We start from the raw sequence: 24,999 nt of genomic DNA, 5'->3' as shown, positions 1-24,999 counted from the left end.
ATACTAACCAAAACAAGGAGAGGTCTGTTTATAGGTAAAACTGCAATTTCCAGATATGGAAAGAGAGACCATGATCTTAACAGTCTCTACATCAAAGTCATGAAAAGAGGTACCATTGGAAGATTCCAAGATTGTTCCAAAAACTGGGGAATCTCTGTTGGGCCAAATTGCAATAAAAAGAAAATAAAAGGAGTCACCCCAACAACCACAACACAGTTTTTTCAACCGTTCTTTCTTTGTCCCAACGCCGAAACTCTCTGCTACTCCATTTTAGCTGAGAAAAATATGCAAGCTACACCTCTATTTTATCCTCCATTGAAAAACCCAAACCTTAAACCATTGTATTTTCGCTACTCTTCAACTTTTTCCACCAAACCGCCATTGCCATATCTTGGTTTCCCTCGTTTCCCTTCTAAAGTCCATCGTTTCATCAAGAACTGCATTGTTTCTAGCCATGACTATCCCATCTCGACACTGAAATCACAGCACAAAATGGTGGGTTTCCGTTGTGCGACCGAGTAAATGAAGGAGAAGATGATAAAATGTTGGGAACCCAAAGTTTATGGAGTCAAATTAAGGAGATAGTGATATTTACGGGACCTGCAACTGGTCTTTGGATTTGTGGGCCATTGATGAGCTTAATTGATACTGCGGTTATTGGTCAAGGAAGCTCCATTGAGCTTGCTGCTTTAGGTAAAAAGCCCTTCTTTTTTCCTTTCATTTGGGTATTCATTTCTCACTTGACTGTTAGCTGATGAATTGGGTTTTTTTATTGTTGTTGTTTGGGAGTTTTACAGGGCCTGGAACAGTTCTATGTGATTATATGAGTTATGTATTTATGTTCCTTTCTGTCGCTACTTCCAATATGGTTGCCACTTCCCTTGCTAGAGAGGTGAGTGTTTTCACCTGATAATTAGTTGCATTTACATTTATATATTTATATATACGTGCGCGTGTTCGTGTATGACCAAGCTATTTGCAGCTCTGTCATGTATTTTGGAGTGTTTGTTTTATCTTCTGTAATTCTTCTGTTGATTTTTCCATTTATGCAACTGATATAGCTTATGATCTTCCTATGTTCTATAGCTAAACTACCATGTAACACTTAGATTGCATTTTGATCATTTTACTCAAAAAAATGGGTAAATTATGAAAGAGTAAATTAGTCATTTAAGTTAAAAATTTTATCTATTTGTATTGTTAAAAACTGAGTTAGTTGGCTGAATAATCAGAAAGTGAAATGTGGCATGCCACGTGTATCTCACGTTGACGTATAAATATCAGTTTTTAACAGCAAAGCGATGAAATTTTTAACATAATGACCAGTTTGCTCTTTAATTTAATATACATGGACTAATTTGTCCTTTTTAGTAAAGAAGGCAAAATACAATTTGATTCCTAGTTCAGTACCCTTCATGATACTTTTATCCTAAATAAATACATATATATTGGTATTGAACTAGACTCCATGGTGCAGGATAAAAATGAAGTACAGCACCAGATTTCTGTCTTACTTTTTGTTGGTTTGACTGGTGGCTTATTCATGCTTTTCTTTACTAAATTTTTTGGTTCATGGGCACTAACAGGTAATCAACATAGCCTCATGCCTTATGCTTGTTTTCTCCTACGTGTTTCGATGTTCCGGTTTAGCCATTTTTTGATATTCAGCTTGCTTTGTTTCGTTCTTGCTACCATCTTATAGCTAACAATGATCTTCAATGAGTTCCAATTGGCTGTTTAATTTCTCATGCTTTTATTTCCAGCTTTTACGGGGCCGAATAATGCTCATATTGTACCAGCAGCAAACACGTATGTTCAGGTTCGTTTTCATAAGTTCTTGTTCTATAAAAAATTGCCAAGCATTCAGCTATATGTTTCTTGTTGTTAATCATTTGTTGCAGTTTATGGAATCGTCCGCTCTGTTGCTTAATTCTTCTCGTATTTCCTTCAGTCTTAACCGCATTTAAATCTTTTCCGGTGATAGATTCGTGGTTTGGCATGGCCTGCAGTTCTTGTTGGATGGGTTGCTCAAAGTGCAAGGTAGGCTAATTTGCAATCGTTTATGCCGTTACTAAGTTTCTACAATGGCATCTTTTGCTCGTGTTCAGATTTTTTATACGTGTATTTTATACTCCGATTTCTCATTTTTTGTTTCACAGTCTCGGCATGAAAGATTCTTGGGGACCTTTAAAGGCCTTGGCTGTTGCTAGTGCTGTAAACGGAATTGGGGATATAGTACTCTGCAGCTTCTTAGGCTATGGCATAGCTGGTGCTGCTTGGGCAACAATGGTGTCACAAGTATATTCATTGAACATTTCGACATTTACATTTCATAATTTAATCATCATTATCATACCCTTTACATGCTTGTAGATTCTTTCTCGATCTTCTAGTTTCGAATTTCTTGAAACTTGAATCTCGTTGCTTGCTAACCAAGTCAACTTCCCAGGTTGTTGCTGGTTACATGATGATCACTTCTTTAAACAAGAAAGGATATAATGCATATACCATCTCCATTCCGTCCCTCGATGACCTTCAAACAATTTCCGGACTTGCTGCCCCGGTGTTCATAATGATGATGGCAAAGGTTTGGATGCATTTTATTTTAAAGCTTTATATACTCGAATTTGATTTTTTATTTATTTATTTTTTTAGGTAGCTTTCTACGCACTCATTATCTATTTCGCGACAAATATGGGCACACACACGGCGGCCGCTCATCAGGTTACTGAACACTCTCTATTAGTTTTGATTTCTTTTTGCTCTCCGATGCTAAAACATATCGGTCTTAATATTACGAGTCTGTGCTTCACTCTAGGTCATGATCCAAACCTATTGTATGTGCACCGTAAGGGGTGAGCCGTTATCCCAAACCGCACAGTCATTTATGCCGGAATTGCTTTACAGTATCAACAAAAATTTACCGAAGGTATGGGATTCCAGTTTTCATTTAGTGAATTATCCATATCTTTATACGGTGGTTATAGATTTTCATTCAATCACGAATGTGTGGAATGCAGCTTCCGTTGTGAGTTTTGTTTGCTCGATAATAACCAACTTTATAATATTCACTAGGCTCGAACGCTGCTAAAATCACTTGTCATCATCGGAGCTAGCCTCGGACTGATATTGGGTATAGTTGGAACATCAGTTCCTTGGTTGTTTCCCAATATCTTCACATCCGATCGGAAGGTCATACACGAGGTTAGTCCTTGCATTTTTCGAGTTTACAACATTCTTTATATTCTTTTCATTTTTCCTATGTATCCCAAGAAAGGACTGATCCCGAGAGGTATTACTCTGTCTCTACTCTTTGTTACTTCGAATACAAGGAACGTTTAATTGAAAAGAAGAAATGCTTTTAATTGCAGATGCACAAAGTGTTGGCACCGTATTTTGTCGCGCTAGCCGTGACACCGGCTACTCATAGCCTCGAAGGAACATTGTTGGTATGTTTGGAAAATTAGTCTTTGGCTAGAAGTTCGCCGTTTATATAATGTTAATGCCGACTATATTCTAGACCATATTACTATATCACAATATCTGTTCATTTGCAGGCAGGACGAGACCTTAAATTTGTAAGCTTATCAATGAGCGGATGCTTCTCGTTGGGTGCCGTTGTACTACTGGTAATATCTCCGTACCCTCCGTTCTGCATATTTGGAAATTTCTAATGTTTCTCTTGGTATCAGCTGGTAAGCTGCGGAGGATACGGTTTGTCGGGTTGCTGGTATGCACTCCTAGGATTTCAATGGGTAAAAATCAATATCCTCAGTTCTCAATGATGCATACGATACGGTACTCGGACTGACTTGAACCCTGACTTCCTTTTATCCGTTTTCTAGGCTCGGTTTTTCCTCTCTCTGCAACGCCTTCTTTCTCCTACCGGCATACTTCACTATGAAGAATCGAACAATTGTAAACCGGAGAAGCTAAAATCTGCTTAGTGTATCAATTTTTGAGATCAATCAGAGTATAGTTAACTTATACTCACTCTGTCTCGGTAAAACTGTCACAGTTGGGTCAAAATTTTTAAACTTTGACCTCAATTATTTTAAATATTTTAACCAATTAAATTTTATAAACATATATTCGAAAACTATTTTATTTTTTATAATATTTTTCTCAAATTTTTATTTATAATAAATTCTATAAAAATAATAGGTCAAAGTTAAAAGCTTTTGACCAAAATCAAAATGTGACGACATCGAATTTTATTTTTATTAAATTCATAAATATTTTAATTTTTTACAATATAAAAATAAATATTTTATAATTAAAATAGTGAAAATAGCTTGAATTTTTATATTGTTGTTCCTGTACTTAGAAAAGTTTTTGTTTAGAAATATTTATGATTTCTTTAAAATTTACTAAATAATAAAAAAACAATAAAAATAAATCCAAAAATAATATGAAAAAAATGAGAATAGAATTTAATCGAATTTAAAAATCATGAATTATCTGGAAAATTGAAAAAAAATTCCACCGAATAGAATAAAAAATACAGCTTGTTATGAATTTAATGCAACTTGTTGTCAATGTGCTAACCACATTATTGCATTTGCACTACTAGTAAACGTCTAATTTTTCTCAGGTCCCTATACTTTTCAAAATTTTAAATTTTAATCTTTCATCTTTTAATTTCAAAATTTTAATATTAATTTAAAAACTTAATAAATATTTAAATCTAAAAGGGATTCCAATAATAAATATATAAAATACTTAAATTGAAAATTAATATCTTAAATTAAATTTTCATCAAGAGAGAATAAAAAACTCTGTCTACTCTTTTAATAGTTTAGCCTTTACATAATAAAGGGATTGATTTGGCTCAACAAAAATGTAAAGGGACTTATTTAGCAAAAGTAAACTAGTTCAAGACTCTTTCAATAATTTAGCCTTTATACTTTATCCGCTCTTTGTGGATACGAATCAATCTAATTTAGCTTTAAAAAATCAATATGCAAGTTACAAAAACGTGGAGAGAGAGGTTCAATTAAAAGGATTAAATACAAAAAGGGTCCTCCATCTATAGTATTTTTCTCAATTAGGTACTTATAGATTATTTTTGGTCAGAAATGGTGTCAAAACCATCAATTTCATCTCATTTTACTCTCAAAACACGATACTAATCAACAGTAACATGACAAGTGACATGTTTTTATTGGCCTCCATACACTTTTTGGATAAAATACGACAAAGTTGATACTTTAGGTACCACGTTTTACCAAAAAAAAATTATAGGCACCTAAGTGAAAAAGGTATAATGTAGGGGCCAGTTTTGCAATTAAACCTTATCTAAAAGTAAAACTGCAATTTGCAGACATGGATGGGGGGTCAAAACAAGATCTACGATACCATTGGTTGAAAACAAGATTTTTTTCCAAAAATTGGAGGGATCTTCGTTGGGGCACACTGCAATAAAAAAGGAAATTAAAGGCAGCCAACAACAACCAGACCAGAACACAATACAAACACAAAAAAACCTTTCGTCTGTTCGTTCTTTGTCCCAAACACCGGCAAGTTCATAACTGTAAAAAAAAAATCCATTTTAGCTGAGAAAATATGCAAGCTACACCTCTCTTTTGTCCTCCATTGAGAAACCCAAACCTTAAATCATTATCTTTTTACCACTCTTCCACGTTTTCCACTAGGCCGCCATTGCCACACCTCGATTTCTCTCGGTTACTTTCTAAAGACCATCGTTTTATCAAGAACTGCATTGTTTCTAGCCAAGAACTATCCCATTTCGACACTGAAATCACAGCACAAAATGGTGGGTTTTCGTTGTGCGACCGAGTAAATGAAGGGGAAGATGATAAAATGTTGGGAACCCAGAATTTATGGAGTCAAATTAAGGAGATAATGAAGTTTACAGGACCTGCAACTGGCCTTTGGATTTGTGGACCATTGATGAGTTTAATTGATACTGCAGTTATTGGTCAAGGAAGCTCCATTGAGCTTGCTGCTTTAGGTAGAAAACAAAAAGACTCTTCATTTTGGGTATTCGTTGACTCTTTTCTATTAAATTAGCTGAGTCTGAACTGGTTTTTTTTTACAGGGCCTGGAACAGTTCTTTGTGATTATATGAGCTATGTTTTTATGTTCCTTTCTGTTGCTACTTCCAATATGGTTGCCACTTCCCTTGCTAGAGAGGTCAGTGTTTTCAACTGATAATATGTATGTTTGTATGAGCTATGTTTTTATGTTCCTTTCTGTTCCTACTTCCAATATGGTTGCCACTTCCGTTGCTAGAGAGGTCAGTGTTTTCAACTGATAATATGTATGTACATATTACTAAACTATTTTGATAATAAGCAAATTGATCTCTCTAAAAATCGATTTCAAAATGAAGCAACTAAACAATTAATCAATGGTTTTCTTTTCAATATACACATTTTTTATTAGTATAATAATAAATTTAGCTCTCAAAATTTTACCTATTCTATCAATTTGTTCATGGTTTAACAAAATTAGCTCTAACATTTATACATTATGTCAAATTAATCCTACTTTAACAAATTTGAGAGGAATCAGTTTACTCAATATCGAAATTAAGAGAGACTAAAGAGGTCTTTTTACCATATTTCAGAGATTTGAATTCATTAAATGGAGTGTTTGTTTTATCTACTATAGTTCTTATGCTGATTTTGTAATTTATGTAATTGATTTAACTTAGAGATATATATACATATATATTGCACTGAACTAGACACCATATTGCAGGATAAAAAAGAAGTGCAGCACCAAATATCTGTCTTACTTTTTGTTGGTTTGGCTGGTGGCTTATTCATGCTTTTCTTCACAAAATTTTTTGGTTCATGGGCACTAACAGGTAATCAACATAACCTCATGCCTTATGCTTGTTTCTCCTACGTGTTTCGATGTTCCAGTTTAGCCATTTTTCGGTATTCAGTCTCAGCCTGCCTCGTTTCGTATTTGCTAACAATGATCTTCAATGAATTCCAAATAGGCTGTTTAATTTCTCATGCTTTTGTTTTCCAGCATTTACGGGGCCGAATAATGTACATATCGTACCGGCAGCAAACACATACGTTCAGGTTCGGTTCTATAAGTTTGCGTTCTGTTTCGTTTCTTCTTGTTAATCGTTTGAAACAGTTTATGGTATCATCCGCTCCGTTTCTTAAGGCTTATCGTATTTCCTTTATCCTTAACGGCATTTAAACGTTTTCCGGTTATAGATTCGTGGCTTGGCATGGCCGGCGGTTATTGTCGGATGGGTTGCTCAAAGTGCAAGGTAGGTTAATTTGCAATCGTGTTATGCCGTTTGGTCTCGAATTAAGTTTCTACAACGGCATCTTTACTTGTGTTCGTATTTTTATATGTATGTTTTATGCTCGGATTTTCGTCACACAGTCTCGGCATGAAAGATTCTTGGGGACCTTTGAAGGCCTTAGCTATTGCTAGTGCTATAAATGGTGTTGGAGATATAGTACTTTGCAGCTTCTTAGGCTATGGCATAGCTGGTGCTGCTTGGGCAACAATGGTGTCACAAGTATAGTCATCCAACATTTCCGCATTTATCTTGGTAAAAAGATCTCTCCAGTTCCTTTCTATTTTAAAATCGAGCAAATTAGTCTCTCTCAAAACAATCGGAGCAATTTAATCCTTACCAATTTCGAAAGTAAGCAACTAAAGACAATTAATCACGGCTTTAATGTGGTCCATCAATTGTATATGATTTTGATTGGTGTAATAACAAATGTAGCCTTCAATGTGTTTATATGTTGTCATTTTGGCCTTATTTTAAAAAGTTCAACAAATGTAGCCTCAACATTTACATAAATGTTGCAGGATGAATTTGTTAAATTAGGACCAAATTTGTTATTATATTAATCGAAATCATGTACAATTGACGGAAAACATTAACGTGATGATTAATTGTCCTTAGTTGCTCACTTTTAAAATTAACAATGATTTCTCTGATTTTTTTAGAGGGACTAATTTGCTCCATTTCAAAATTGAAAGGGACTGAAGAGGTCTTTTTACTTTTATCTTTCGTAATTTAATCGTCTCCATCGTATCTCGATATTGCCGTTTCGAATTTCTGGTTACTCGAATCTTGTTGCTTGCTAACCAAGTCAACTTCCCAGGTTGTTGCTGGTTACATGATGATTGATTCTTTAAACAAGAAAGGATTTAATGCATTTGCAATCTCGGTTCCGTCCCTCGATGACCTTAGAACAATTTTCACAATCTCTGCCCCGGTTTTCATAACGATGATGGCAAAGGTGAGATGCATTTTACATTATTTCGTTTCGACAACTTGATGATTTCGGACTTGTCGCCCTGGTGTTCATCTGAAGACCTTTCCATTGTTTTAGGTTGCTTTCTATGCACTCATCATCTATTTTGCGACAAATATGGGCACGTACACCGTGGCTGCTCATCAGGTTACCGAACTCTCTTTCTTGCTCTCCAATGCTAAAACTTATCAGTCTTAACGTTATGAGTCCGTGCTTCACTCTAGGTCATGATCCAAACCTATTGGATGTGGACCGTATGGGGCGAGCCTCTATCCCAAACTGCACAGTCTTTTATGCCGGAATTGCTATATGGAATCAACAGAAATTTGTCAAAGGTATCAATTCCGGTTTTTTTTTTTTATCGGAAGTATTCATATCTGTTGTTGGTGATTATCGAAGAATTGCATAAACTCTTTTCACTCGATATTAATTGAGTTCGTATTGTTCATCAGGCTCGAATGCTGCTAAAGTCACTTATCATCATCGGAGCTATCCTTGGACTGATATTGGGTATAGTCGGAACAGGAGTTCCTTGGTTATTTCCCAATATCTTCACAGCCGACCAGAAGGTCATAGACGAGGTTAGTCTTTGCAGTTTTTGAGTTTATATTCCTTGTTATACAAGTCATCACCGTGTATAAGTTGTCCTACGGATCCCGAGAGGAATTACTCCATCTCTACTCTCAGTTACCCGGACATGAGGAGGAGATTACGTCCCCTGCAATTCCGACTTTTCGTTAAAGACAATGAATGCTTTTAATTGCAGATGCACAAAGTGTTGGCACCTTACTTTATCTCACTAGCCGTGACACCGGCTGCTCTCAGCCTTGAAGGAACATTGTTGGTATGTATCTTAAACCTGGTTTTATTCGACAAAATGACTTGGCTCAAACTTCACGATATAAATTTAATGCCGACTATGTTCTGTCTCGCGTCCATTGCAGGCAGGGCATGATCTTAAATTCGTTAGCTTAATGATGAGTGGATGCTTCACGTTGGGTGCTATTGTACTACTGGTAAGGATCTATCTCCGTACACTCAGTTCCACATACTCGGAAATTTCTAATGTTTCTCTCGGTGTCAGCTGGTGAGCAGTGGTGGATTCGGTTTGCCGGGCTGCTGGTATGCCCTCATAGGATTTCAATGGGTAAAAACCAATATACTCAGTTCTCGATGATGGATACGGTACAGTACTCAAACCGACTCGAACACTGACTTCTTTTTTTTTTTTTGGTTTCCAGGCTCGGTTTTTTCTTTGTCTACAACGCCTCCTTTCACCTACTGGCATGCTTTATTCCGAAGAATCGAACGATTATAAACCCGGGATGCTAAAAGTTGCTTAGTGTACCATTTGCAAAGACATTGAATCACTGCAATCTCAGCCTGTGCTTTAATATTGGCTGCTTATATGATTCTTTTCATTAATGCCTCTAAGAGGCTGCTGTTACAGATTTTATATTTTTAAATTTTCAACAGCAAATTGTAACTGTAAAATCTTAATCTAATTTAATTTATGTAATCATTTGTTGAAGAAGTTAGAAACTGAGCTGGATACGGCTTGTTTTATCATTAAGGTTATAAATGGACTGAATTTGAACGAATAAATTTATGTTCATGTTTGTTTATTTATTTTTAAATTTTATTTGTATTTTATTCCAATTCATTAAAATTTTTAATTTTTTGTTTGTTTGTTTAATATTTATTTATTTATTTATTTAAGATGGCTTAAATATGATAGGGACCCTACTTCTCAAAATTAAAATATAAAGATTAAATTTTTAATTGTATAAAAGTACAAGAAACTTTGGTATATTTAAACCATTTAAAATGAACTTTGAGCGTTAATCAACTTAACTCAAATTTTTTATCCAAACTTAATTTTAAAAATATTTTAAATAGTAATACTACAAAGGAATAAATTTAAGCTTTGAACAAGATTGCAAACATAAAATTCCATTGGCCTTTGTCAAATCACAATAGATAATTAAAAGGTTAAAATGTGTCATTCATCCTTTTACTCTTTACAAATTAAACAGAAATTCATTAATAATCCTATCATTACAATATATATTTTTTAAACTTTTCATTTTAAATGATGTTCCATAAGATCTGATATAAAATTAATGCTTTAAGAATATAATTAGAGTGTTCTAAAGTATGAGGACCAATTTAAAATAATGGTCATATTTGAATAAATGAACTAAGTTAATTTCTCCGTTTTTATTTCCAAAAATTCGGTCTCTCTACTTGTTTGAATTCAAAATTAAAACCCAATTGATAATATTATTAATGAACTTCCGTTTAATTTGAATATGGGCATGGTTTAAAAATTAAAGTCCAAATGATACTGCAAAGGGAAAAACAAGAATATTACCAATTGGATTTTAATTTTTAAATCAAACTAACAAATAAATAGACTAAATTCCTGAAATTAAAAATAGAGAGACTGAATTTCAAAAGTCCAAAAAGTACAGGCACTAAGGACGTAATTAGTCCTAAATGTTGTGGGTAGAGTGCAATGCAACACAACAAAAGGTTCGGGTACTTGAATAGGAAAAAATACCAAGCAATGGGAACTTGAAAAAAAAAAAAAGGTATCAAAGAGAAGTGAGCAAATTTGACACACATTAACATGTAATTGTCCTATATATGAGATATGACCATTATCTATTTTAAACAAGGGCCCTCTGACTATTTTCAGACGTGACTGGTACGGCATTTGCTCAAAGGTTGAGCAAAATTAAAGAAACAAGCCTCGACTATGTAGTTCAAAATTATCGAATTTGAGAAGGAGAACAGAGCAAACCTGATGCGTCTGCTCCGATGACTGCGAGCTCACAGATTGTACACAATTGACCCTCCTGGGTAGGCACGAAGCGAGTAGTACAGTAAGGACAAGATACATCTTTCTGTCCTCGGTAAATCGGGACGTAAGTTGCCCCGCATGTCACAAAAGGGTTCCTGAAATCGTAGTTTAACTGAGATGCATCTGTCATATTCCTCTCCGAAGCCTGGAGTACTTGCCTCGCTGCCTTTGAATGGTTCTCGTTAGGGTTTGTTTCTAGAAGACGCCTGGCGAAGTTAGCGGCTGTAGCCAGGTTTTTCGCCTTGAAACAGATGGTCATTGCGTTTCGCAGAGCAAGTCTGAGATGAGGCATTTGAAGGTTGCAATGGGTGAAGTAGGCAGCGAGCTCCTGCTGGCGTACCGGATTGTCTTTCAATTCTCTACGCTTAAGCTCCATCTGCAGACCAAGAACATACTCCTTGGCGATGATAATTAACTCTTTGACTTCATCAACTTCCCTCCTCGACTCAACAACAATCAATGGAATTGTATGAAGAATGTTGAGGAAAAGCCGAAGAGCCTCGGTAAATTTTCCATCTGTTGTGGCCTTGTACCCAGCCTTCAGCTTCTCGTCCAGCTGAGAAAAGTTGAATACGAGAGCGGGTGGACCCCTCACATTAGGACTAGCAGACTCACTCCATCCCCTCTCAACTGCCAAGGACACCACTGGCGCAGATGAAAATGCACGAAGATAGCTATGGCTGCCAGTGTGAAGATCGAGAAACATGGATTTTAAAGGAGCAAAGTTTCTTATTCCAAGTTGCCTGCTTAGCAAACGCATGGCTGTATCAAAATTGCCAGCAGCCGCATGATCAGCAGCAAGTGACGACCTCTGAGTCCAAATTTGATTCACAGGCATACCAGGAGTTGGTGCCACGAAAACAGAAGAACGAGCATTAACCCTTGGTGTCTCTACCTCAGGAGGGAGTTCCAAGTCTTCAAGGTCCCATCCACCCTCTTCATTGTCTTCAGCCACTTCCCCATCCTCCAAAATTGCAGTAACATCTCTGTTCTGCAAGTCATCAGCATCGACCATATCAAGATCTTCACCCCAATCACCATCTGCACCCTCCTCCTCTTCCTCCACCGCACCCCTGCCAGTACTATCGAATCCACCTTCAAATATACCTTTCATTACTCTCAACAGGGGCCAATCACCACAACAAATAACGGGTGCCGGAGGCATCAATAAGGAAGGTTTTTTCCCTTCCGGCAAAGAAGGGACATCATCTCCCAACTCAGCAGCTAACCTTTCAGCAACATCATGTAGCCCATGGACTGATGCTGTAACATAAGCAAGAGGCAAATGACCAGCATTCTCCAAGATCTTTACACGTTCTTGGATATCCCCAAGATACAAAGCATTGTGAAACTGGCCCATAACGTCGTTCTTGACTTCTGCAATCTTCAGCATCTTGGACAGCTTTTCCAGGTTACCATTTATGAGATAAAGAAACGACAACCTCTCAAAGTTCTTTGTCCTCTGGTAGGCATATTCAACTATACCTGCATTGCCTTGGCGAAGGGCTTCCACACCCAACCTATACCAATGATCCTTGTCATCAATCTCCTTAGCTGATGCAACAGCTATTTGAATGTTCCCACTCTCTATAGCCAAGTTAAACCGAGTTTTCTCATCTTTCACAAAATGGAGAGCCACTTCAGGGAACCCCTTCTGTTGTAGATAAGCAATCACGGCCTCACCACAAAGCTGGGAGTTTCTTATCATGCTCATAACATGATCATACCTCTTCCGAAGCAGAGACAGCTTAAAAATGTATTCTGTAGCATCAATGACCAGCGTCTTGTTCTTCCCATCACGGTCCAGGCAAAATATTTTGTTTCCAGAAACCTTAGTTAGGTATATTGGAACATCAAGAGTTCGAATTATTCCACTATCTCCATTGGGTAGGCAGTATTTTATATGGTTTAGAGTGGTGTAAATAAAAACACCATTTTCATCCCAGGCTCCACTCTTAACTCGTATTGTCTCATGAAAAGTGCACTGGTGCACAAGTTTCTTGCTAGTAATGATAATGGAATGCTTGCTGAGCAAAGCAACACTCTCCATGTCACTAGACCAAACAACATACTTCACAAAAGGCGTTTGTAGATCACCAAGAACAAGTCTCTGCTGGAGATCAAATACAACCACTCTATCATCTGATCTACACAATAAATTACCTGTTCCAGCATAGAAAATTGCATCCGTAGGCACTGGAAGACCACTTTTTTTAACAACCTCATTTTTAAGATTCTTGATTAAGACTTGGTTGTTGCTTTTGTCGAGTACAGCAAAACGGTTCCGAGCCACAAATATGGCAGAACTACCAGGACCTCTCTTTGCCTCCTGCAAGTCACTCCTACCAATGCTGTCTTTTGGTATCTGATACAACTCATAAGTTCCTCCATCAACATCTGAGCAGATAAGGACGGCATTTTCTGTGGGACTATAAGAAAGAGTCCTTGGACATTGATTCAAGGTTGTGGAACCGGGCCGCCGGATAGGAACTATTTGTGTCTCTTTTTGTGTTGAAAAGTCATAATACCTTAAGAATCGATCCTTGGCATAAAACAGAGAATCCCCACTAACTGCAAAAGCAGGCCGTTCTCTCTCTAGCTTAAATACAATCATGCCACTGTCATGTCCAGCTGCCAAAAGATTAATCTCAGGATGGGCCGCAAGAATCCAGAACCTGTCATGTTCTCGACGGAAAGTTTGAAGTCCAGTTCGCTTTGTTGCATCCCACACTCGAATACTTTTATCCTCAGAATTGGATACAATGATGTCTTGTTTGGCATGGAACATGACACATGACACATTATTCATGTGTCCTCTCAAGGTATCCACTTCCCAAGCCTTGGTATCTGAAAAAAACCAAACAATTTACTCAATCCCACAACAATTCAAGAGTCTAAATTCCCTGCTGCAAAAAAAATTATCCACCTACTTTTAGCAGTTTGTATATACACAGCCAAGATCATAAAATAAAATGAAGTAGTTGTGGTGGCAGGCTAAACTACCAAAAGCCCCCATATCCAACTTACAGGAGGGGAAAGAAAGAGGTAAGTTCCTATTAAAACTTTAGTTATGAATAAAAATTGCTTACAAAATCTTTAATCAGTATATCTACCAAATGCAACATATAATGGAAGTGATACAGTTCCTGTATTTACCATTCATACGCCACAATTTCACTTGGCGGTCATCGGCACCAGAGACTATCAAAGGCAAGGTTGGATGAAATGCAGCCCAATTTACTCCTCGGTCATGTCCTTCCAACACATACTTGACAACTGCATCAACACCACCAAAAAGATCTGTGTTCATCTGACTCAACCGTAAAATGTCATCTGCTGGGGAGGCACCCTTCTTTTTCAAGGAACTAACATCCCAAACTCGAACAGTCTGGTCAAGGGAGGCCGACACAACCAGGTCTTCTTTAGGATGGAATGAGGCGCACATAACATAGTGATTATGACCAGTCAACACAGAGATGCAAGTTCGAGACTGCCAGTTCCATATGCGAATGGTTTGATCATCACTGGCACTCACAATCCATGGATGTTCATGATGAAATTGCACAGTACGAATATAATCAAGATGTCCAAGAAGGGTAAAAAGACATCTATGCAACTTGTAGTTCCAGACCTTTATCTTGTAGTCATCCCCTGGAAAAATAAAAAATTTAATGTCATTTGGATTGCACAAGTACCTTATGCTCTGTAACAGAAAATCATAGCACAAATGGAGATTTTTGAGCTAATCTCAAATTCAGTCTTCTATTGCCTATGTTGAACAAGTCAAGGAAATTTCAAATCATAAACCTTATTAAATCAATTTGTGATTCCTTAATTCTAATGATATAATCACTAATAGGAGTGAAATGCAAATCCCAATAAAATGGTAAATAAACTGTTAAAAAAATTTATACATTCCAGTCTATTACAAATTCTAAATATGCTCAAATATTTAACTCCATTTTCCACTCACTTTTATTAAAGCTTTATATTTAGGAATCTTCATCTACAACAATTTACCCTGAAAAAAGCATTAAACTAAACAAATTCAAAATTATCCATTCAACTGGTTTTATTACAAAGATTGTGACCCTCTTATACGGTATATGAAAGGTTGTAACTGTTGGGCAGTTCAAGACTTCGGTCTTCCAGCTAGAATGGAAATGCAAATAAAATAGCGCCAAGGAAGGCAGGGTGGGATGAGACATAGTTACTATCTTAAAGGGAAGGTGGTTTTGGGCAGCAAATTTTGAGGACTTGACTAGCTGCTTCTATCTTAAGGCACATCTGGTCTTATCTTTTGCAGGCCAGCAGCTCAGGCTCTCTCCGAGTAACATGGTTGTAAGATTACAACCTTAGAAACAATTTTTTTAGGCAGATCTCGATCCCAAATTCTTACATTCAGCATTGGACAATGCTCTTGCATTGAAGGTATAGTGCCAGGCCCTGAATTTCTACTGGCCTCGAGTCAGGTATCCATATCAAGAAGGTGAAGATCTAAACGAAAGTCCAAATACATGAAATCACTATAATAAATCTAGATCCAGCAACATCATACGCATCGGATTTCTCAAATGCCATACAGTTACATGAATAAAAAATAGCTCCAGAAACTAAACTAATTCAAACTAATTCATAAGAAAATTCCACAATTTCACATTCAAATCCATAGATCACTGAAATAATTAACGAGATTCATTAAGAAATAAAACTGAGGCGAAAAGGAAAAGAAATCCGAACCTCCAGAGACAAACAAAGGTTGAGACATGTGAAAATGGACACCACGAACAGGGCCATCGTGTTCGTCAAATCGATCAATCAAAGTCCCCATCCGATAGTCCCATAACTGAATAACGCCACTGTGAAGACTAGCTAAGATCCACGGCCTCTTGGTGTGGAAACTTAGTCCCTTCACTCTATTACTCTTCGTCTCAAACTTCGTCAACATTTTTGTTCCTTTATCTCCAACTACTAATTCTCTGCAATATCAAATCAAATTCAACGTAAGTATATGCGTAACCAAACGGGCAGAATCCGATTTGAAAATTGAACGATGAAAATGAGAAGAATTTACCTCAGATCTGATACAGCATCTAAAATTAAGAAGAAGAAATGAGAAGAAATTGAATTTGGGTTTAAATGAACAGAAAACAGAGAGTTTTGGATCCTCTCTTCATGAAATTTTTATTTAAGATCTGAGCCTAGAAATCTAGGAATTTTATTATTGTTTCTTCAACCTATCTTACGGTGCCGTTTTTGTGCGGTAAAAGGGAACTTTTTTAGTGTAAGTATTAAATTGAATTTATAAAATTTGTTTGATAATTATAAAAAAATATAATTAGATTTTTTGATAAATATATATTTAAATAAAAATATTTTTGATTCTTAGATATTTCAAAAATTAAATTTTAAATCTAAAATTTTTATAGGATAATATAATATTAAAATAAATAAAATTGAAGTAATTGAAAATATTTTTCTTTTAAGTGATAATAACTTTTATCTATCTATCATTTTCAACACAAAAAATTTCTATTGAATTGTTTTTATTTTAGATTATAAAACATGTGTAAAAATTAAATCGTTGAAAATATTATTTTTTAATAGATTTAAAGTTTTTAATAATCTATCAATTTTGATAGTGAATTATTAAAGACAATTAATCATGTAAAATTAATGTTTTTCATCCATTAAACATAATTTTGATTGATATAATAATAAATTATGATATTATTTTTTTCTATTTTCTTTATACATTTTTATTTTGAAAAGTATTATTATTTGGTATATTAATGGTGGAAATTATTAATTTCATAAAGAGGATTGAGAATTTACCACATATATTATTTATTTATTTATAATTTTTTTAAATAATGTAAATGTCTGTGGCTTATGAACTTGAAAATTCCCACTATTATAACATTTAAAATTTAATGTATTTGTTGTTATTCAAATAATGTAATTATTTTACTTTTTTATTTAAGAAATAAAGTTGAAATGATAATACGAAATTTCCATTAAATTTAAAAATTTATATTTTTATATTAAAAGGTTTTATTTAAAAATTAAATTCTAATTATTAAAATGTTCAAATTTAATGAAATTCAATTAATTGTATTATTGTCTACTGAATCATTAGTGTAATGGTAAAAAAAATTGAGATGATTTTAGATCCTCGTTGACACTAGATTCAAGATTCAAGTTGTTGACAACCCATTCCCCATCCCAGCTAAAAGAAAAATAATAATGTTATTATTTGAACTTTAATTTTAAATTTCGGCAAGTAATGAAATTAAATTTTAAAAATTATAAGAAAAAGCACAATAAATTTAAGAAATCAAAAAATATAGGGAGTCAGGGTAGAATTAAGCGTTTCCTAGCTGTCCAAAATGCAAATGCAATAACGTTCTATGTGAATATATTATTTTATATTTGAGTTTGAATTTAATGTTAAAGTTAGGGAATTAAAGTTTTTTTTTCAAGTTTTTAAATTCGATAGATAAGTTTTTCTTTTACAATTAAGTATTTAATTTTAATTTTAATGTTTAATTTGATACTTAAATTACTACATACCATCGTTGAAAATAATTATATGACGACCTAATAAAAAATCAAATCATCAGATAAAAAAACTTTTCGAATCAAATGTAAATAAAATAAAAAAACTAATGAATTGAGAATGTAATTCTTCACTAACTTGAAAAAAATAAACCATCAAATACACCACATACAAGTGATTGGAGGCTCAACATAATCCCCACCATGAGATTTTATTTTAGATACAATTTATTTGTAATTAAATTTAACCCTTAATTTTTTTAAAAATTCGAATTTAACCATTAGTTTTTCAGAAAGGGTCAATTCACTTTTTTAATAAATTTTTTTATAAAATTTCGAAAAAAATAATAAATATTTAAAAATTTTGAAGATTATTTTGAAATTTTATGTTAAATATTTGCTCGTTTTTTAAATTGACAATGACCTAAAGGATATTTTTATCATTTTGTTTATTTGAGTTGTTAAATTCAACTTAAATTAAACTCAAAATTTTAAATTACTTGTTTTAGTTGATTCAAAATTGAATAACTCAATTCGATTAATGCAAAATTAAAAAAATGATTTTTATTGTTGATGGGTTAATTGAACAATATGAAGATAACAGTAGGGAAGCACGGTTCACCTTGTTTATCATAAGACAGAGAGTCACCGTTTAAGGTGGTTGAGCAGAGGAGAGAGTGAGAGATTGCATCGACTCTATTCTTTGGCCTTATATACCTATAATCCTGGTTTCGAGGTGTCATGTGTTGAGTTCTCATATGAGGGATAATGGCAAGTGGCCAAATAGTTTATCATTATATGCTCAAGTAGAGTGGTAATAAGATGTGCTTTTGGTCATCGCAAATGGAACATGATGGTTGAAGTCTGGTACAGCGATTAATAAAATAGATCCCTCTTTAGTATTAAGTTGAAGGGTATCTTCAAAAAGTTCATTTAAATTGTTGGACGATTCATTATTTGATCTCAACAACAAAGGCATGACATTTTTCGCGACAAATAGAATTTTACTTGCACTTAATAATTATCTAAACACGTATAAAATATTAAAATTCATTCTAATTAATTACTAACATAATAATTACAATTTTATTCATTAATATGTGATATGCTATCAATCGCCATCCTTAACTAAAACAATTCTTATTTACCGTAACAGAAACGTCGTCGTAAGGGGCTTTAAGATAGGCTGTACAAAAATAACAAAATTCCTAGATTTCCAGGCTCAGATCTTAAAATCAAAATTTCTTAAAGAGAGGATAAAAAACTCTCTGTTTCCCTTTCATTTAAACCCAAATTCAATTTCTTCTCATTTTTGTTCTTAATTTTAAATGCTGGATCAGATCTGAGGTAAATTCTTCTATTTTTTTGTTTAATTTTAAAATCGGATTCTCCCCGTCTGGTTGCGCATTTACTTAACGTAGACATTGAATTTGATTTGATTTTGCAGAGTATTAAACGTTGGAGATAAAAAATGTTGACAAAGTTCGAGACGAAGAGCAATAGAGTGAAGGGACTAAGTTTCCACACTAAGAGGCCATGGATCTTAGCTAGTCTCCACAGCGGCGTTATCCAGTTATGGGACTATCGAATGGGGACTTTGATTGATCGATTTGACGAACACGATGGCCCTGTTCGTGGCGTTCATTTTCACATGTCTCAGCCTTTGTTTGTCTCTGGAGGTTTGGATTTCTTTTCCTTACCGCCTCAAATTTATCTCTACTTAATAAATCTCGTTGATTATTTTAATGATCTATGGATTTGAATGTGAAATTGTGGATTTTTCTTATTAATTAGCTTGAATTAGTTTAGTTTCTGGAGCTATTTTTTATCCATGTCACTGTATGGCGTTTGAGAAATCCGATGCGTATGATGTTGCTGGATCTTGATTTACTATAGAGATTTCATGTATTTGGACTTCCGTTTAGACATTCACCCTCTTGTATGGATACCTGAGTCAAGGCCTGTAGAAATTGAAGGCCTGGCACTATACCTTCAATGAAAGAGCATTGTCCAATGCTGAATGTAAGAATTTGGTATCGAGATCTGCCAAAAACTATTGTTTTTATGGTTGTAGTCTTACAACCATGTCACTTGAAGAGAGCCTGACCTCCAAAAGATAAGACCAGATGTGCCTTAAGACAGAAGCAGCTAGTCAAGTCCTCAAAATTCTCAGCCCATAACTACCTTCCCTTTAGGATAGCAACTATGTCCCATCCCACCTTCCTTGGCACTCCATTCCTTGCCTTTCGACACGAATGCAGTGCACAGCTGGTTGAACTTATTGGTCATTCTAGCTGGAAGACTGAAGTCTCTAACTGCCCAACCGTTAATACAACCTTGGATATACTGTATATGGGGGTCACAATCTTTGTAACAAAACCAATGGTTTGTTGAATGGATAATTTTGAATTTGTGTTGTTTGATGCCTTTTTTTCAGGTAAATTACTATAAAATAAAGGTTCAAGATGAAAATTCCTAAATATAATGCTTGAATACAGATAAGTGGAAAATGGTGTTAAATAATTGAGCATATTTAGAATTTGTATGTCAAATAGATTGGAATGTTTAAAATTTCATAACAGTTTTATTTACAATTTTATTGAGATTTGCATCTCACTCCTATTAGTGATTATATCATTTGAATTAAGGAATCACAAATTGATTTAATAAGGTTTTATGATTTGAAATTTCCTAGAATTGTTCAACATGGTCAACCGAAGTCTGAATTTGATATTAGCTCAAAAATTTCCATTTGTGCTATGATTTTCTGTTACAGTGCATGTGGTACTCATGCAATTTAAATGATATTAATATTTTTATTTTTTCAGGGGATGACTACAAGATAAAGGTCTGGAACTACAAGTTGCATAGATGTCTTTTTACCCTTCTTGGACATCTTGATTATATTCGTACTGTGCAATTTCATCATGAACATCCATGGATTGTGAGTGCCAGTGATGATCAAACCATTCGCATATGGAACTGGCAGTCTCGAACTTGCATCTCTGTGTTGACTGGTCATAATCATTATGTTATGTGCGCCTCATTCCATCCTAAGGAAGACCTGGTTGTGTCAGCCTCCCTTGATCAGACTGTTCGAGTTTGGGATATTGGTTCGTTGAAAAAGAAGGGTGCCTCCCCAGCAGATGACATTTTACGGTTGAGTCAGATGAACACAGATCTTTTTGGTGGTGTTGATGCAGTTGTCAAGTATGTGTTGGAAGGACATGACCGAGGAGTAAATTGGGCTGCATTTCATCCAACCTTGCCTTTGATAGTCTCTGGTGCCGATGACCGCCAAGTGAAATTGTGGCGTATGAATGGTAAATACAGGAACTGTATCACTTCCATTATATGTTGCATTTGGTAGATATACTGATTAAAGATTTTGTAAGCAATTTTTATTCGTAACTAAAGGTTTAATAGGAACTTACCTCTTTCTTTCCCCTCCTGTAAGTTGGATATGGTGGCTTTTGGTAGTTTAGCCTGCCACTGCACCTACTTCATTTTATTTTATGATCTTGGCTGTGTATATACAAACTGCTAAAAGTAGGTGGATAATTTTTTTTGCAGCAGGGAATTTAGACTCTTGAATTGTTGTGGGATTGAGTAAATTGTTTGGTTTTTTTCAGATACCAAGGCTTGGGAAGTGGATACCTTGAGAGGACACATGAATAATGTGTCATGTGTCATGTTCCATGCCAAACAAGACATCATTGTATCCAATTCTGAGGATAAAAGTATTCGAGTGTGGGATGCAACAAAGCGAACTGGACTTCAAACTTTCCGTCGAGAACATGACAGGTTCTGGATTCTTGCAGCCCATCCTGAGATTAATCTTTTGGCAGCTGGACATGACAGTGGCATGATTGTATTTAAGCTAGAGAGAGAACGGCCTGCTTTTGCAGTTAGTGGGGATTCTCTGTTTTATGCCAAGGATCGATTCTTAAGGTATTATGACTTTTCAACACAAAAAGAGACACAAATAGTTCCTATCCGGCGGCCCGGTTCCACAACCTTGAATCAATGTCCAAGGACTCTTTCTTATAGTCCCACAGAAAATGCCGTCCTTATCTGCTCAGATGTTGATGGAGGAACTTATGAGTTGTATCAGATACCAAAAGACAGCATTGGTAGGAGTGACTTGCAGGAGGCAAAGAGAGGTCCTGGTAGTTCTGCCATATTTGTGGCTCGGAACCGTTTTGCTGTACTCGACAAAAGCAACAACCAAGTCTTAATCAAGAATCTTAAAAATGAGGTTGTTAAAAAAAGTGGTCTTCCAGTGCCTACGGATGCAATTTTCTATGCTGGAACAGGTAATTTATTGTGTAGATCAGATGATAGAGTGGTTGTATTTGATCTCCAGCAGAGACTTGTTCTTGGTGATCTACAAACGCCTTTTGTGAAGTATGTTGTTTGGTCTAGTGACATGGAGAGTGTTGCTTTGCTCAGCAAGCATTCCATTATCATTACTAGCAAGAAACTTGTGCACCAGTGCACTTTTCATGAGACAATACGAGTTAAGAGTGGAGCCTGGGATGAAAATGGTGTTTTTATTTACACCACTCTAAACCATATAAAATACTGCCTACCCAATGGAGATAGTGGAATAATTCGAACTCTTGATGTTCCAATATACCTAACTAAGGTTTCTGGAAACAAAATATTTTGCCTGGACCGTGATGGGAAGAACAAGACGCTGGTCATTGATGCTACAGAATACATTTTTAAGCTGTCTCTGCTTCGGAAAAGGTATGATCATGTTATGAGCATGATAAGAAACTCCCAGCTTTGTGGTGAGGCCGTGATTGCTTATCTACAACAGAAGGGGTTCCCTGAAGTGGCTCTCCATTTTGTCAAAGATGGGAAAACTCGGTTTAACTTGGCTATAGAGAGTGGGAACATTCAAATTGCTGTTGCATCAGCTAAGGAGATTGATGACAAGGATCATTGGTATAGGTTGGGTGTGGAAGCCCTTCGCCAAGGCAATGCAGGTATAGTTGAATATGCCTACCAGAGGACAAAGAACTTTGAGAGGTTGTCGTTTCTTTATCTCATAAATGGTAACCTGGAAAAGCTGTCCAAGATGCTGAAGATTGCAGAAGTCAAGAACGACGTTATGGGCCAGTTTCACAATGCTTTGTATCTTGGCGATATCCAAGAACGTGTAAAGATCTTGGAGAATGCTGGTCATTTGCCTCTTGCTTATGTTACAGCATCAGTCCATGGTCTACATGATGTTGCGGAAAGGTTAGCTGCTGAGTTGGGAGATGATGTCCCTTCTTTGCCGGAAGGGAAAAAACCTTCCTTATTGATGCCTCCGGCACCCGTTATTTGTGGTGGTGATTGGCCCCTGTTGAGAGTAATGAAAGGTATATTTGAAGGTGGATTCGATAGTACTGGCAGGGGTGTGGTGGATGAAGAGGAAGAGGGTGCAGATGGTGATTGGGGTGAAGATCTTGATATGGTTGATGCTGATGGCTTGCAGAACGGAGATGTTACTGCAATTTTGGAGGATGGGGAAGTGGCTGAAGACAATGAAGAGGGTGGATGGGACCTTGAAGACTTGGAACTCCCTCCTGAGGTAGAGACACCAAGGGTTAATGCTCGTTCTTCTGTTTTCGTGGCACCAACTCCTGGCATGCCTGTGAGTCAAATTTGGACTCAGAGATCGTCACTTGCTGCTGATCATGCGGCCGCTGGCAATTTTGATACAGCCATGCGTTTGCTAAGCAGGCAACTTGGAATAAGAAACTTTACTCCTTTAAAATCCATGTTTCTCGATCTTCACACTGGCAGCCATAGCTATCTTCGTGCATTTTCATCTGCGCCAGTGGTGTCCTTGGCAGTTGAGAGGGGATGGAGTGAGTCTTCTAGTCCTAATGTGAGGGGTCCACCCGCTCTCATATTCAACTTTTCTCAGCTGGACGAAAAGCTGAAGGCTGGGTACAAGGCCACAACAGATGGAAAATTTACCGAGGCTCTTCGGCTTTTTCTCAACATTCTTCATACAATTCCATTGATTGTTGTGGAGTCAAGGAGGGAAGTTGATGAAGTCAAAGAGTTAATTATCATCGCCAAGGAGTATGTTCTTGGTCTGCAGATGGAGCTTAAGCGTAGAGAATTGAAAGACAATCCGGTACGCCAGCAGGAGCTTGCTGCCTACTTCACCCATTGCAACCTTCAAATACCTCATCTCAGACTTGCTCTGCGAAATGCAATGACCATCTGTTTCAAGGCGAAAAACCTGGCTACAGCCGCTAACTTTGCCAGGCGTCTTCTAGAAACAAACCCTAACGAGAACCATTCAAAGGCAGCGAGGCAAGTACTCCAGGCTTCAGAGAGGAATATGACAGATGCATCTCAGTTAAACTACGATTTCAGGAACCCTTTTGTGACATGCGGGGCAACTTACGTCCCAATTTACCGAGGACAGAAAGATGTATCTTGCCCTTACTGTACTACTCGCTTTGTGCCTACCCAGGAAGGTCAATTGTGTACAATCTGTGATCTCGCTGTCATTGGAGCAGACGCATCAGGTTTGCTCTGTTCTCCTTCTCAAATTCGATGATTAAGCTCTGCATACTCGAGGCATGTTTCCTTCAATCTTGCTCAACCTTTGAGCAGCCAGCGGAACCAATCACATCGATCGAATTCTTATCCTCAGGTAAAAAGGTATGTGCTTGATGAAATCTCTGATCTCAAGTTCATTACTTTTCACCATTTACTTTTATTTGCCTTTTGTTTTCATTATAATATTCACATGTATTTTAAACAAGTTGGGAATTTTGGATTTTTGGCTATTCTTTTTTCTTTCATGGGCTGAAAATAGTCATAGGGCCCTGTTTAAAATAGATAATAATGGTCATATCTCATATGTAGGACAATTACATGACATTGTGTGTCAAATTTGCTTACTTCCCTTTGGTACCTCTTTTTTTTCTAGTTTCCATTGCTTGGTGTTTTTTCCTATTAAGTACTTGAACCTTTTTTTGTGTTGCATTACACTCTAGCCACAGCATTTAGGACTAATTTTATCCTTAAGTTCCTATATTCGGGCTTTTGAAATTCAGTCCCTCTTTCTTTTAATTTCAGGAATTTAGTCTCTAATTGTCTGATTAAAAAGTTAAAAGTCCAATTGGCAATATTGTTAATTGACTTTTGTTAAATTTAAATATGCTTTATCAATTGGACTTTAATTTTTAAATAATATCTGTATTCAAATATAATAGTGGCTTAACTATAAAATTGGCACTAGAATTATATTGTTTTTCTCACTTAAGTACTAAAGGCTTTTTTTGGTTAAAA

General features: G+C 35.9%; 3 protein-coding genes and 1 pseudogene across 3 annotated transcripts; 3 read left to right on the top strand and 1 right to left on the bottom strand.

Moving 5' to 3' along the window:
* The first annotated feature begins 76 nt into the window (after nucleotides 1-76).
* LOC107908817 (protein DETOXIFICATION 46, chloroplastic-like) lies at nucleotides 77-3,987 on the top strand (annotated as a pseudogene).
* Nucleotides 3,988-5,451: 1,464 nt separating this feature from the next.
* Nucleotides 5,452-9,868, top strand: LOC107908816 (protein DETOXIFICATION 46, chloroplastic-like). Its single transcript, NM_001327004.1, is given in 14 exon segments — nucleotides 5,452-5,974; nucleotides 6,062-6,156; nucleotides 6,727-6,835; nucleotides 7,006-7,061; nucleotides 7,203-7,258; nucleotides 7,378-7,516; nucleotides 8,115-8,252; nucleotides 8,346-8,414; nucleotides 8,492-8,602; nucleotides 8,720-8,848; nucleotides 9,034-9,111; nucleotides 9,212-9,283; nucleotides 9,352-9,414; nucleotides 9,509-9,868. Coding segments are annotated over 14 exon segments (1,626 nt in total). The 5' UTR covers nucleotides 5,452-5,565; the 3' UTR covers nucleotides 9,611-9,868.
* Nucleotides 9,869-10,693: 825 nt separating this feature from the next.
* LOC107908815 (coatomer subunit alpha-1) lies at nucleotides 10,694-16,398 on the bottom strand. Its single transcript, XM_016836091.2, has 4 exons — nucleotides 16,208-16,398; nucleotides 15,874-16,112; nucleotides 14,290-14,784; nucleotides 10,694-13,980 (listed from the first exon to the last, which is right to left on the bottom strand). The coding sequence occupies exons 2-4, from the start codon at nucleotides 16,079-16,081 to the stop codon at nucleotides 11,042-11,044; spliced, it is 3,642 nt and encodes a 1,213-aa protein (XP_016691580.2). The 5' UTR covers nucleotides 16,082-16,112; nucleotides 16,208-16,398; the 3' UTR covers nucleotides 10,694-11,041.
* A 2,476-nt stretch (nucleotides 16,399-18,874) lies between these two features.
* LOC107908814 (coatomer subunit alpha-1) lies at nucleotides 18,875-24,621 on the top strand. The gene is made up of 4 exons (XM_016836090.2): nucleotides 18,875-19,038; nucleotides 19,139-19,370; nucleotides 20,520-21,014; nucleotides 21,324-24,621. Exons 2-4 carry the CDS (start codon nucleotides 19,163-19,165, stop codon nucleotides 24,260-24,262), a joined length of 3,642 nt encoding a protein of 1,213 aa, XP_016691579.2. The 5' UTR covers nucleotides 18,875-19,038; nucleotides 19,139-19,162; the 3' UTR covers nucleotides 24,263-24,621.
* Nucleotides 24,622-24,999: the final 378 nt, after the last annotated feature.

Source organism: Gossypium hirsutum, chromosome D02 (genome assembly GCF_007990345.1).
Source record: "Gossypium hirsutum isolate 1008001.06 chromosome D02, Gossypium_hirsutum_v2.1, whole genome shotgun sequence".
In the NCBI taxonomy this organism is placed as follows: domain Eukaryota; kingdom Viridiplantae; phylum Streptophyta; class Magnoliopsida; order Malvales; family Malvaceae; genus Gossypium; species Gossypium hirsutum.
The sequence above is the reverse complement of the archived record's forward strand: the minus strand, read 5'-3'. Positions and strand labels throughout refer to the sequence as shown.

Bases quoted from the DNA above. Each gene is read 5' to 3' on its own strand.
- LOC107908815 (XM_016836091.2), bottom strand. From the start codon at position 16,081: ATGTTGACGAAGTTTGAGACGAAGAGTAATAGAGTGAAGGGACTAAGT. The intron at 14,785-15,873 runs GTTCGGATTTCT...TTATTTTTCCAG, and splicing joins ACCTTTGTTTGTCTCTGGAG to GGGATGACTACAAGATAAAG. The intron at 13,981-14,289 runs GTAAATACAGGA...GGTTTTTTTCAG, and splicing joins GAAATTGTGGCGTATGAATG to ATACCAAGGCTTGGGAAGTG.
- LOC107908814 (XM_016836090.2), top strand. From the start codon at position 19,163: ATGTTGACAAAGTTCGAGACGAAGAGCAATAGAGTGAAGGGACTAAGT. The intron at 19,371-20,519 runs GTTTGGATTTCT...TTATTTTTTCAG, and splicing joins GCCTTTGTTTGTCTCTGGAG to GGGATGACTACAAGATAAAG. The intron at 21,015-21,323 runs GTAAATACAGGA...GGTTTTTTTCAG, and splicing joins GAAATTGTGGCGTATGAATG to ATACCAAGGCTTGGGAAGTG.